This window comes from Cervus canadensis, chromosome X, assembly GCF_019320065.1.
Source record: "Cervus canadensis isolate Bull #8, Minnesota chromosome X, ASM1932006v1, whole genome shotgun sequence".
Classification (NCBI taxonomy): Eukaryota; Metazoa; Chordata; class Mammalia; order Artiodactyla; family Cervidae; genus Cervus; species Cervus canadensis.
Window position 1 is genome coordinate 12,372,584 of NC_057419.1, and position 13,087 is coordinate 12,385,670.

Consider the following 13,087-nt stretch of genomic DNA (forward strand, 5'->3'; position numbering starts at 1 on the left):
AGTATCTTCTCTGTTAATCACAATACTTTTATAAAGTACAATTATAGTTACAGACTTCTCATAAAAAAGAGAAAGCACAAACGATAAGTTATGTTAGGAAATTTTTCAATTCTTTTTCTTTTCTGTAATTCTCTCATGGTAAAGAACAAAAGGCAAATCATTTTAAACAGAAAATCCCAATGTATCTGAAATGCTGAATTCAGTGTCATGTTAAGGTATGCTATTCAAAGAGTAAATTTCAATGTATATGCAGTTTTTAAGAAGAAATAAAAATGACAGGAAATAAAAACAACAGAGGACAAAGTCTTCTTAAATCAAATTCTATTTGTGAATTCAGCAAAATAATTTCTATAAAACAAAACAGCAAAATATTTAAATAGTATAAGATGGGCTGTATTTGTTTGCAGGGATATTTGGTTTTTAGACAGGCTCCAAAATATTACACACATTTAAAAGTTACCAATTCTTTTTTAAATATAGTATTTAATCCCAAGTTTCCTGAAATCCTGAAACAAATGCTTATTTTAAAATAGTACTTCAGAATTATAATAACTAACCAAAAATTTATGTTTTAAATAAACCTCACAAGAGTAAGTTTTAGAATGCAAAAGAACCTGGGACAATTTTGCTACCAAGTAAAATTCTGACTGACTAGACTTATCAGCCAGACATCTTGGTGCAATGGTATTTCAAACTACTATGGGACTCTGATGATGTCCATTTCACTGGCCTCCAGTTGAAGCAAAACTTTAGAACCTTCATCTACTTAAAAAACAAAAAAAATCCAAAAAACAAGCACACCAAGTACAGTCTTCTCTTATGTGCTCCACATCATGGCATAGCAAAATTCTGCATATTTAATATTTTAATATTTCTATTATCAATACTTTCACATTTCTGTGTCCCATCAAGAGACTCAAGTGTCAAATATTAAATATGAAGAACATACATATAACCAAAAACGGTTTATTTGTTACATTTCTCATTTTATATTTACTCCTGGTATAAGAAATAAAAGCTCTGGGCAACATACCTGTCACTTTGAGGAAACTGCTATCATTCATGTAACTTTGTTCTCACTGGCTATATAAACTTAGTGAGTGCTCTCGCTGGCTACACCAACATAGTGTGAAGCCAAGCTAAATACAGTATTACTACAGCTTTAAAGTGATCATGTACTATCGGAATAAAAAGGTAATGAAAATATGCATAAACAGTGTTATTACAACACCAATTTCCAACATCACCCATGTAATTCAAAGGCTTACAGTGGCTCCAGTAACTAAGAGTTAGTAAGCAGCTACTGGTGTGACTGGTATGAATGGCCTCGTTCAGTGTTAACTTTCTTCTCCCCATCTTTTTTTTTTTTTTTGTAAAGGCTTTGCTCCAATTGCCATGAAGCTGACAATACTGGTTGGCAAGTGCATCAGACATAGCGAAAAAGAAACCCAAAAAATCAAAAGACAACTTTTTGTATATCTCTCATAGACACCAAAAATTTTTTGTTGCTTAAGAATTAACCATCAAACAATACATTATATACAACTTTCCCATTTACATATCGGTATCACCCATTTATTACAAAACACTATACACTTCTCCCGCAGGTGGCTTCCCTGTTGACACCAATCTTCTGCAAATGAGACAATGAATCAACTCTCCACTCCATGTTGAACAATTTCTCTATTTTGTTAAATACTATCCAAGTATATAAAAGTTTGGACTATAAGGCCTAACAGCCTGGTCTTAAAGAACCAGTTAATTATGGACGTTTCACTGATCCTTCATTTCAGACGAGGATACTTCTTCATTGCCTTCACAGTTTTCTTGTTGCTGCTGGGCAGTTTTCTGATGGTTGTTCAAGTGATGTGCTGCTGGTCCTGTATATGGCTGTCCATGTATGTGACTATTCTGAGAAGTGAAACAGATTGGTATGTCAGACATATCAAATGAAAATGAAAAACTCACATGGTAAAGTATGTCTAAAGGCTTCCCTGGTGGCTTAGCAATAAAGAATCTGCCTGCAATGCAGGAGACACAGGGACGAGGGTTTGATTCCTGGGTCAAGAAAGTCTCTTGGAGGAGGAAATGACAACCCATTCCACTATTCTTGCCTGGAAAATCCAGAGGAACCGAACAAACAACAGTCCAGCATGTTGTAAAACAACTGGCCACAACTAAGCAAACTGAGCCTACCAAGTCGAAAAGCAGCCATGAGTCTATTTTCCTTGGGATGGTACTCAGCAATCTCTGATTTTAACAAGGACCTTTAGATGATTTAAGGAACATTAAAGACCACTGTCTATTCAACTATCTTAACTAGCTGAATTAGTCACATTTATAGTTTATAATTCAGAACAACTTTTCTAGAAACTTTCTCCCCAAATTCTTGTTTACAAATAAAAGTTCCTTCAGATAAAATTTTTATCAGTTATTCCTTTTTGTGCAACAAAGCATCTATTAAAATGAGTTAAACTGTTAACAGGAGGAAGGGAACTTATTTCACATGATGCTTTCTTCACGAAGCTACAGTGGTTTCTATGATTACTTGTGTGTATGTTTTTTGTTGCTTTTGTGTGTGTGTGTTCCTCTCTAATTCTTACAGAATTTGGCTAGGGCACACACATCAAGTTTATTAGTCTATAGTTTCAAGAATCTTAACAACTGGGATCTCTGTCATTTTCAGTCTTCTTATAGTCTTTCCACTCTTGATGTTTCAGAGGAGATATACATTTAAGTGTCCAAAATTGTCAGTATTACAATCTTTTTTTAAACTTGGAAGACATTTACATTTATTTTTACTTTCCCACACCAGCAATCATGTATATCAGACTGGCCTGTTATTGTCCATCAGGAAACACAGCACTGTTGAATACTTTTTCCAATGGAGAATATTGACTATTTTATCCAGTGAAGAACATAAGAAACTTTTAAATCTCTAGTCCTGGTGGTTCTTTGAGAATGAACTATGGACTAAAATGTGCTCTGTTAGCTGGATGTCACTTGACTAGTACTATGATCATATTCCTAGGTCCTTCCTGTGCACTGAAGGCTAATTTGACAGAATTGAGGCTTAAATATCATCATTTAAAAGACATTCCTACTGCAACTGAACATTGCACCTAAGTAATCAAGACACTTTTTTACATTGGCTATTTTCACGTTAATGTGTAATATACATCTTGATTAAGTGCAGTTTTTGGTACAAGAGAGGTGCCTAGTGGGCAAAGGAAATACCCTAAGAGTGGTCAAAATATGCTGTAGTATCATTCCACTCCATCCACTCTTCTGAGCATCTTGTCAAAGTTATTCTTAATAGTTTATTACTTTATAGGCACAACTAAAAGCTACAAAATATTTAAGAAAAATAAGCAAATAATCACAAAAATTAGGGGTTTAAGGTGAAGATAAACTCATGTTTACCTGTTGATACTGAGATCCAGATGAATGAGGATATAATGGGGCATCTTCTGGTGGAGATGATTCATGATCATCTGGGGCTTCTTGGTCATCTGGCTCCTATTATTAAGATGTTTAAAGACATTTTAATAATGTGAGTACAAAGCAACTTTAAATTCACTTTTAATCTTTTAAAAAAAATTTAAAACCACAAAGCTGATCTTTTTTAGAACATTTTTTCATTTACAGTCAATAAAATAATTCAGAGAAAAAAATTTTGATTCACCTAAACATGTTTAGAACAATTTCACTGAAATTTCTTGAAACTAATTTCAACAAAGGTGTCAGGAAGTTTCCTGATTACTTCAGAAAAATTAATACTAAACATTAAAGCTAATAAAACTGCATGACAAAATTTTTAATATAATAAACACGGGCCTATAAAGAAAAAAATTACTTTTCTTTCTTCCATTTCTATTTGCTGCCCATGGGTGACTTTTTTTACCTCCTCTGGACAGAGTTCACAAGCTTTTGCCAGTGTCATCCTAGCACTATGTGATCTCTCTAAGAAATAACCATTTGATGTTTCATTGCTCTGAACTGGAGGAGACCAATTATTATAAGTGTATTGTGGATTGCCAGTGTATGGTCTTCTTTCAAGTTCATCTCCAAGCCATTCTACTGCCCAGGTCCACTTTCTTTTAAGATCGCCATTGCCCTTCAAAATAAAATAAAACAAAACAATTATGTAAAAGAATACATAAAAATTTTAAATGTTAACTTAAAATGCTGACTCTAAATTTTCATGATTCTTTTCTTGGAAAGCATCCATTAATTATGATCCAGATTATAAAATTAAAAAAATAATTCTTACCTGTAGTATTTGGTAAGCAACAGGACAACTGCTAAAGAGAGCCACCATACATTTTATACACTGGTATGCTCTTTTTTGATAGTGATTCTTAGAGCGCTGGATAGTATCAAACAATCCATCTCGGTCATCTGGGATTCCTTTAAGTGCATTATGAATTCTAGAAAAGAACCAGATATATAAATTTATAGTGTCTCTTAGCTAACATTTTGAAGTCCACTGCCTATATATTCAATGTATTTTTTAAGTCTAGTGTTAACTGCTAAGTCGGTCCCATTAGTAAAGTCACTTCAATGATGAGAAAATAAATACAGAAGTCAAACTACTGTCACACAGCTAGCAATATGGGGAGCTGACTAAGTCTGACTCAAGAGTCTGAAGTTCCACCAAATTATTATCAATCCAAAATGACTTTGCTTTACAGTAATTTAAATGAATTACTAAACAATTAAAGATACCAATACTAAATTGTTCTTATTAAAATTACCATGAAGTATGTCTTCATGACTGCTTCAGTTGAGAACAGATTTAGTTAGATCACTACCTCAAGATAGCATTTCAGAGTATAAAGTCTAGTTTCTGTTGAAGTGATACAATCCATCAGTACAAAATTAACCTGAATTCTAATCATTAAAACACACAGGGTGAGTTCAAAACTATGCTATTAGTTTGGTGCAAAAATTACTGCAGCTTTATTTTACAGTGTGGAATTTTGCTGTTTGATACAGGAATACATTTATAAATAAATGTGGTTATGATGTGTAAAAGAATGAAACTGGAACACTTTCTAATACCATACACAAAAATAATCTCAAAATTAAAGATCTAAATCTAAGACCAGAAACTATAAAACTCTTAAGAGGAAAACTCAGGCAGAACACTCTCTGGCATAAATCACAGCAAGATCCTCTTATGACCCACCTCCCACAGTAATAGAAATTAAAAAAAATAAATAAACAAATGGGACCCAATTAAACTTAAAAGTTTTTGCACAAGGAAGGAAACAATAAGCAAGGTGAAAAGGCAGCCTTTAGAATGGGAGAGCAATTGAAATGACTGACAAATAATTAAAATCTCCAAAATATACAAGCAGCTCATAAAGCTCCATACTAGAAAAATGAACAACCCAATCAAAAAAAAAAAAAAAATGGGCACAAGAATGAAACAGACATCTCTCCAAAGAAGCCAAACAGATGGCTAAACACATGAAAGGATGCTCAACGTCACTCACTGTTAAGAGAAAGGCAAATCAAAACCATCTCACATCAGTCAGAATGGCCACCATCAAAAACTCTTCAATGAATCCACACCCTGGAGAGGGTGTGGAAAAAAGGGAACCAACCCTCTTACGCTGTTGGTGGGAATGCAAACTAATACAGCCACAATGGAGAAGTGTGGAGATCCCCTAAAAAACTGAGAATAGCACTGGCATATGACCCTGCAATCCCACTGGGTTTGGGCATATACCAAGGAAACTAGAATTGAAAGAGAAACAGGTACCCCAATGTTCATTGCAGCACTGTTTACAATAGCTAGAACCTGGAAGCAACCTAGATGTTCACTGGCAGATGAATGTATGAGGAAGTTGTGGTACACATACAGAGTGGAATATGACTTGCCTATAAAAAGGAACACATCTGAATCACTTTTCATGAGGTGGATGAAACTGAAGCCTATATACAGAGTGAAGTTAAATCAGAAACAAACACCAATCTGTACATTAATGCATATATATGGGATTTAGAAAGCTGGTAATGACAATCTTATATACAAGGCAACAAAAGAGACACAGATGTAAAGAACAGACTTTTGGACTCTCTAGAAGGCAAGGGTCAGATGATTTGACAGAGAAGCACTGAAACATGTATAATACCATATGTAAAAGAGATGACCAATGTGAGTTCAATACATGAAGCAAGGTACTCTGAGACAACCCAGAGGGATGAGGTGGAGAGGGAGGTGAGAGGGGGTTTCAGGATAGGGGACACATGTGCACCTGTGGCTAATTCATGTTGACAGATGACAAAAATCATCACAATACTGTAAAGTAATTAGCCTCCAAATTTAAAAACTAAATATGGTTATGTTACACATCCTTTTAATGCCCTTTTCTCACTTTATGTTTTTTTCTAATGACTTTATTACTTGGTTTTATATTTATTTCAGACTAGGGACAGGGAAATGATGTCAGACAAAAAGCAAATTCAGGTGATTTTCTTATTTCAGTCCCAAAATGGGTCAAAATGAACCATAAAGCAGTGAAGATAGCTCACACATCAACAACGCATTTGGCCCAGGAACTGCTAATGACTGTACAGTGCAGTAGTGGTTCAAGAAGTTCTGCAAAAGAGATGAGAAGTATAGGGGCTGGCCATTGAAAGTTGTCAACAACCGAGACCATCATCGATGCTTACCCTCATAGAACTACATGAGAAGCTGCCAAAGAATTCAACTTGACCATTCAATGATCATTTGATTTTTTTTTTTTTTGAAGGTTTTGGTTATTCTGTTTATTTCACTTAGGACACTCAGTGGACAATAACTGGGGTACTTAAAAAATCAAAAAAATATGGAACACTTCATGAAACTGCATGTCATCCTTGCCCAGGGGCCATGCTAACCTTCTCTGTATCGTTCCAATTTTACTATATGTGCCACCAAAGCGAGCACTCATTTGACATTTAAAACTGGAAAGGTGAAAAAGCTCAGTACATGGGTGCCTCAGGAACTGACCAAAAATCAAAAAAGGGCTGTCATTTTGAGGTGTCGTACACTCTTAATATAGGCAACAACAACAAACCATCTCTTGATCAGATTTTGACATGAGACAAAAAGTGGGTTTTATATGACAACCAGCAATGAATGACCAGCTCAGTGGCTGGACTGAGAAGAAGCTCCAAAGCTCTTCCTAAAGCCAAAACTGCACCAAAAACAGTTCACAATCACTGGCGGTCTGCTGCCCATCTGATCCACTACAGGTTTCTAAATCTTGGCTAACAATGACATCTGAAAAGTATGCTCAGGAAAACTGATGAGAAGTCATGAAAAACTGCAGTGCCTGAAGCCAGCACTGGTCACCAGAAAGGGACCAATTCTTCTCTGTAACAACAGTCAACCATGCCCAACCACATGTCACAGACCAACGCTTCAAGAGTTGAATGAATTGGGCTAGAAAGTTTTGCCTCATTTTGCTGCATTCACCTGACCTCTCGCCAACTGACAATCAATTCTTCAATAATCTCAACAATTTCTTGCAAGGAAAACACTTCCACAACCAACAGGAGGCAGAAAATGCTTTCCAAGACTCACTGAATCCCACAGCATGGAATTTTATGCAATAGGAATAAATTAACTTATTTTTTGTTGGCAAAAATGTGATTTTAATGGTTCTTATTTTGATTAATAAAGATATGCTTGACTGAACTTATAATCATTTAAAACCCATGGTCTGAAACAACATCATATTTGCACCAACCCAGTAACTTTGGCCACCTGATGCTACGCACTGACTCACTAGAAAAGACCCTGGAAATAGAACTGCCATATGACCCAGCAATCCCACTGCTGGGCATATACATCGAGGAAACCCGAATTGAAAGATATATGTGTACCCCAATGTTCATCGCAGCACTATTTATATTCACCAGGACATGGAAGCAACCTTGATGTCCATCAGCAGACAAATGGATAAGAAAGCTGGGGTACAAACACACAATGGAATATTATTCAGTCATTAAAAAGAATACATTTACATCAGTTCTAATGAGGTCAATGAAACTGAGGCCCATTATACAGAGTGAAGTAAGTCAGAAAGATAAACACCAATACAGTATACTAACGCATATATACAGAATTTAGAGATGGTAACGATAACCCTAGTATAGAAGTCTTTTGGACTCTGTGGGAGAAGGCGAGGGTGGGATGACTTGAGAGAATAACACTGAAACATGTACATTATCATACGTGAAACAGATCATCACTCCAGGTTCAGTGCATGAGACAGGGTGCTCAGAGCTGGTGCACTGGGATGACCCAGAGGGATGGGATGGGGAGGGAGGTGGGAGGGAGGCAGGGTTCAGGATGGGAAACACATGTACACCCATGGTGGATTCACGTCAGTATATGGCAAAACCACTACAATATTGTAAAGTAATTAGCCTCCAATTAAAACAATTAAAAAAAAAAAAAAAAAGACCCTGATGCTGGAAAAGACTGAAAGCAGGAGATTTCACAGGATGAGATGGTTGGATGGCACCACCAACTCAAAGGACATGAGTTTGAGCAAGCTCCGGAAGTTGATGATGGATAGGGAACTCTGGTGTGTTGCAGTCCATGGGGTCGCAAAGAGTTGGACACGACTGAGCAACTGAACTGACTGGATAAGAACTTGTTGAACTGCTAATGATACATGATTTAATTTCAACTCTAGTCTTACATAGTAGACTGATTCTTGTTCTCAGTAGATAATCTGTAAATTATTTACAGATAAAAATGTATCTTCTTATATCAATGTATGACAAAACCCACTGAAATGTTGTGAAGTAATTAGCCTCCAACTAATAAAAAAAAATTTAAAAATGTTATCTTCTTTAGTATCAGTACCTGAATAGAAAATATCTAGAAAAAAATTCTCTTTTATACCATTTGTTTTACTTAATAGCATTATACCACAAACCAAAGGCAGGGATTTTATTGTTTTATGTATTTCTGTTTTGCAATATACATTCATAATATTATTTTTGATAATTTATTTTTGAGAAATTATTTCAGTAATTTTTCAAAGTCTCATCATTCCAGCAAAAATTACACAACTTAGGCACAGTTTAGCTTGGAACACTTGCAGTATTGTAGTGTATATTGTATTTTTATTCTTTAGTTTTGCAGTGATAACAAAATGGTGTCTGTTTCTGCAACACTGTCATTAGTATCAATTGCTTTTCCTAAGCCATTATAATCAACATTGTTTTTACCTTTTTTTGTTCTGTTGTCAATGACAGTGCTTGGCATATAGTAGGCTCTTTGCTTAAGATAGTAACAATCCCATATTAGTTTGTTCACAAAACCTCACTATTTTTCACAACATTTAAATAAAATGTAAATATTTAAATTTTTACTATTTTTACTTTCTTTGGAGAAAAAGGCTATGATGCGACTGATGAGTTTAACACATCTATAAGGTGAAGTCATATACTAAACAATGTAGGTTTTTAATTTCTCTTAAGTAAAAAAATTTTTAAATAAATTCTGGTTAAAGCAAATTAAATTACTAAACCAAGTATTAAGACAAATTAACAAATTCTATCAAGATACCAAAATAGATATTGAATAATAAATGAATATAGGATGTAACATTTTTGTTTCATGGTGATTTGTCTTCTGTTAACACTATTTTGGGAGAAGGCAATGGCAGCCCACTCCAGTACTCTTGCCTGGAAATGGACGGAGGAGCCTGGGAGGCTGCAGTCCATGAGGTCGCGGACACAACTGAGCGACTTCGCTTTCACTTTTCACTTTCATGCACTGGAGAAGGAAATGGCAACCCACTCCAGTGTTCTTGCCTGGAGAATCCCAGGTACAGGGGAGCCTGGTGGGCTGCCATCTATGGGGTCGCACAAAGTCGGACACGACTGAAGTGATTTAGCAGCAGCAGCAACACTATTTTGGGCTTCCCTTGTGGCTCAGCTCGTAAAGAATCTGCTTGCAACGTGGGAGACCTAGGTTCAATCCCTGGGTTGGGACGATTCCCTGGAGAAGGGAAAGGCTACCCACTCCTGTATTCTGGCCTAGAGAATTCCATGGACGGTATAGTCCCCTGGGGTCTCTAGAGTCGGACATGACTGAGCGACTTTCACTTCACTTCACTCTATTTTGACAACACTAATTTTGATTTGCTGCTTATCTAAGATGATAAATTAGGTGACACTTTGAAAATAATAATTTAATAAGTGGAATATTTTCAATCCCCCTGAAATGTGAGATTAAAGTGATTTAACAATCTGTTCTAAAAATTTAGAATGACCTTATGTCATTCTAAGGTCATTTTACTTCTAAATTTTATTTTTTCTTTCATAATTGAGATTTTAGAGGTTGCTTTGAGGATCAGTACACAGACATTTCAATCCAAACACAATTCTTAGCACACCTACCAAAAACCTAAAAAATCATGTACTTGTTAATCAAGTTATACGAGGGAATTTCCAGCTTAAAATCTGGAGCCAAATTTTCCTTGACAGGATTATCAAGTACCAGTATCTTCAAATACTGATGTGGTATTACATCCTAAGTCCCACTAATTCACAATTTAATATAATATACAATACAAACTCAAACTGTCAATCATTCACATTACATCAACAAAGTTAACAGAAATTCAGATTACAAGGACCAAAGATGTTACACAGTGCACAAAAAATTTTTGGTTATTAGAATGACTAATAGCTGGCAATAGGTACACATGCTTGTTTCTAAAATCAACTATAATCAATCCCTGTGAAGAGCAAAGTGAGGATCAGTTAGCAGAGTTGGGCAACTAATTCTATATCAGCATTTGTAGGCTCAGTTTTACTTAAAAGAACACAGCAGAATTTTGGGAAACATTAGTTCCAAACATTACTCTTGACCCCAAATATAGTAATAAAACTTCCAACAGGCAAGGATTATTGTTAGATAACTAAATGTTACTTAGTGTAATGAATTTAAAAACATGTAATAAATGATTATTATTTTTCTACATTGACAGAATTTAACAATTCATGAAAAGCTTACATTACTCAGTTTTAGTTAAAAAAAAAAATAAAAAGCATTAAGTGGAAGCAAAAAAAACTACTAATAAACATAAAACTGCGGTTTTAAGAGAAAATAATAAATAAAACTATGATGGGGAAATATTTCATGCATTGTGCTACTATGTATTTTTAAGAGATTCAAGAAGTAAAATTATATTTGGTTAATAACAATTTCAGCTTGTTTTTAGAATCTACAATATTATCATTATTTTGGTAGCAAAAAGTGTATCCACCTGTGAGCCTGCCAGGAATCCTCTATCAGTAAAATCTGCAGAAGTAGATCCAAATATGGCCGAAGTTCATAGGTGTATGAATATGCAACCTAAAAACGGATGGGACATAATTGAATTTCTTATTTAAAAGACTAATCAAATTATAGGCATATGAATGTTTATTTTTCTTTAACCTGCCACAGTAGTTCACTGAGGACTGTAGATGAGAACTGAGGATTCTCCCAGCAGCAAAAACGAAGTAATTTGATGGTTTCCTCTGAGTTACTGCAGTCTTCAATAATTTTCTTCACATAGCTTGTTCTCACAAATAAAATGTCTGCCACATTCTGCTGAACTGGCATTATAGGCTGTGATAAGTTAGGGTCACCGAAAGGATTGGGAAGAGGGGGATTACCTAGAACAGATTTGTCATCAATGAACAGCCAATAGATGCCTTTGCAAAACTGTAATACTCAATTTTTATTTAAAAAAAAAATGAATTAAGTGCTCTAAACACAAACACTCATAATGGTAGGATATACTAAGATGATAAGATGCAAAAATATAAATGCTGATACTGAAGACAAAAAAAAATTAAAGTTAAAATTCTTAAATCATTTCAACCCTACTAATTTTATTACAGCAGGTGGTGAATTTTGTAAAAGGTCTCAAACTCGTAAAAAAGCTAGTTATAAATAAATATACTAAAGCATATAATCTCATTTTATAAATTTCAGAATTTTAATTAAATACTACAGAAGTCTACCATTATTTTTAAACTATTATAAATAACAGGACATATTACTTTACCATTGATTGAAGATTGCATTCTCGATGAGACATTGCAACAGCGGATCAGTTGAGACACTACTGAGTATAACTTGCCTAATTCTGCATACTGATATTTGATTGGAGGACCTGGCCCCTCATCTAAAGACACAAGCATAAAGGTAGCAGGTACACTCAATTTCAGAAGCTGTGTCTTTTCTGCCATACCTATTAAAAAGGGAGAAGAAGAATGTTTATCAAAAACAAAAGCAAGAATAGTAAGAATAGCAAGTGCTGCTTTACTAAATAATTATGTAATACGGCTGCCCATAATTTTTATGACTAAAGTTCATCTCTTTTCATTAGACTGCAGAAATACATATAGAATACAGATGGAACAGAAAATACATTGATTTACTTAAGCTAAATTTAACTATCCCTACTATGACATAGTGACATGTCTCTGATATTACAATTATACTAGAGAAAAGTACACTTCACAGAATCTAAAGTGACCAGAAGAGACTAAATAGTATTTCTCATGACAATAAGGTAGATGACAAAGACAGAAACTCCTAAATGAGAAATAACATCTCTTTTGTAATCTATTTTTTCCCACTCTAAAAAAATCTTTTTGGGGAAAAAGGCCTATTTCCTATTGCTTTTTCCCCTAATTTATCCACTCAGTTTCTCTCCTAATTAGGTTTGAATTAGGTTTGAATCTCATTCAGGTTTAAAGGTAAAAAACAGTTCTCAAATTCAACTGTTTCTTTGTTCTTGAATCTTTTACCTGGATTCTCTCACCTTCATTTTTTATTTCTTCTCACCTTCCATGGTTTTTTCTTATTTTCTCCGCTTTCTATTTCTTGCTATTAATTGCGGATTCTTTTTCTCCCCCTAGGTTTAGAAGTTGGTTTTCTCCAAAGTTCTCATTCTACACTATCTTCTATTACTAACTACTCTTTTGTAGCTAAATCTGTAAGTTTGCATACATAAGGATGATTCCAAATTTTGCATGTATATATCTCAATGTTTATTGGACTTCTTCAGTA

At 34.7% G+C, this 13,087-nt stretch overlaps 1 protein-coding gene and 1 non-coding gene across 3 annotated transcripts in view; both read right to left on the reverse strand.

The window, feature by feature from the left end:
- Positions 1-304: 304 nt before the first annotated feature.
- Positions 305-13,087, reverse strand: part of LOC122434400 (probable ubiquitin carboxyl-terminal hydrolase FAF-X) — a 119,066-nt gene continuing 106,283 nt past the window's right edge. Inside the window, exons 38-44 of one of the 2 annotated variants that reach the window (XM_043457724.1) lie at positions 12,078-12,263; positions 11,462-11,682; positions 11,289-11,377; positions 4,274-4,430; positions 3,905-4,117; positions 3,424-3,519; positions 305-1,911 (exon numbers count right to left, since the gene is read on the reverse strand). In XM_043457724.1, the coding sequence (XP_043313659.1) occupies positions 1,774-1,911; positions 3,424-3,519; positions 3,905-4,117; positions 4,274-4,430; positions 11,289-11,377; positions 11,462-11,682; positions 12,078-12,263 (1,100 nt within the window). In that variant the 3' untranslated portion in view covers positions 305-1,773. Of the gene's footprint in view, positions 1,912-3,423; positions 3,520-3,856; positions 4,118-4,273; positions 4,431-11,288; positions 11,378-11,461; positions 11,683-12,077; positions 12,264-13,087 lie in introns of both variants that reach the window. The other variant, XM_043457723.1, reaches the window with a different exon arrangement.
- Positions 6,834-6,940, reverse strand: LOC122436098. Its single transcript, XR_006267869.1, has one exon. It is a non-coding gene; the product is annotated as a U6 spliceosomal RNA (small nuclear RNA).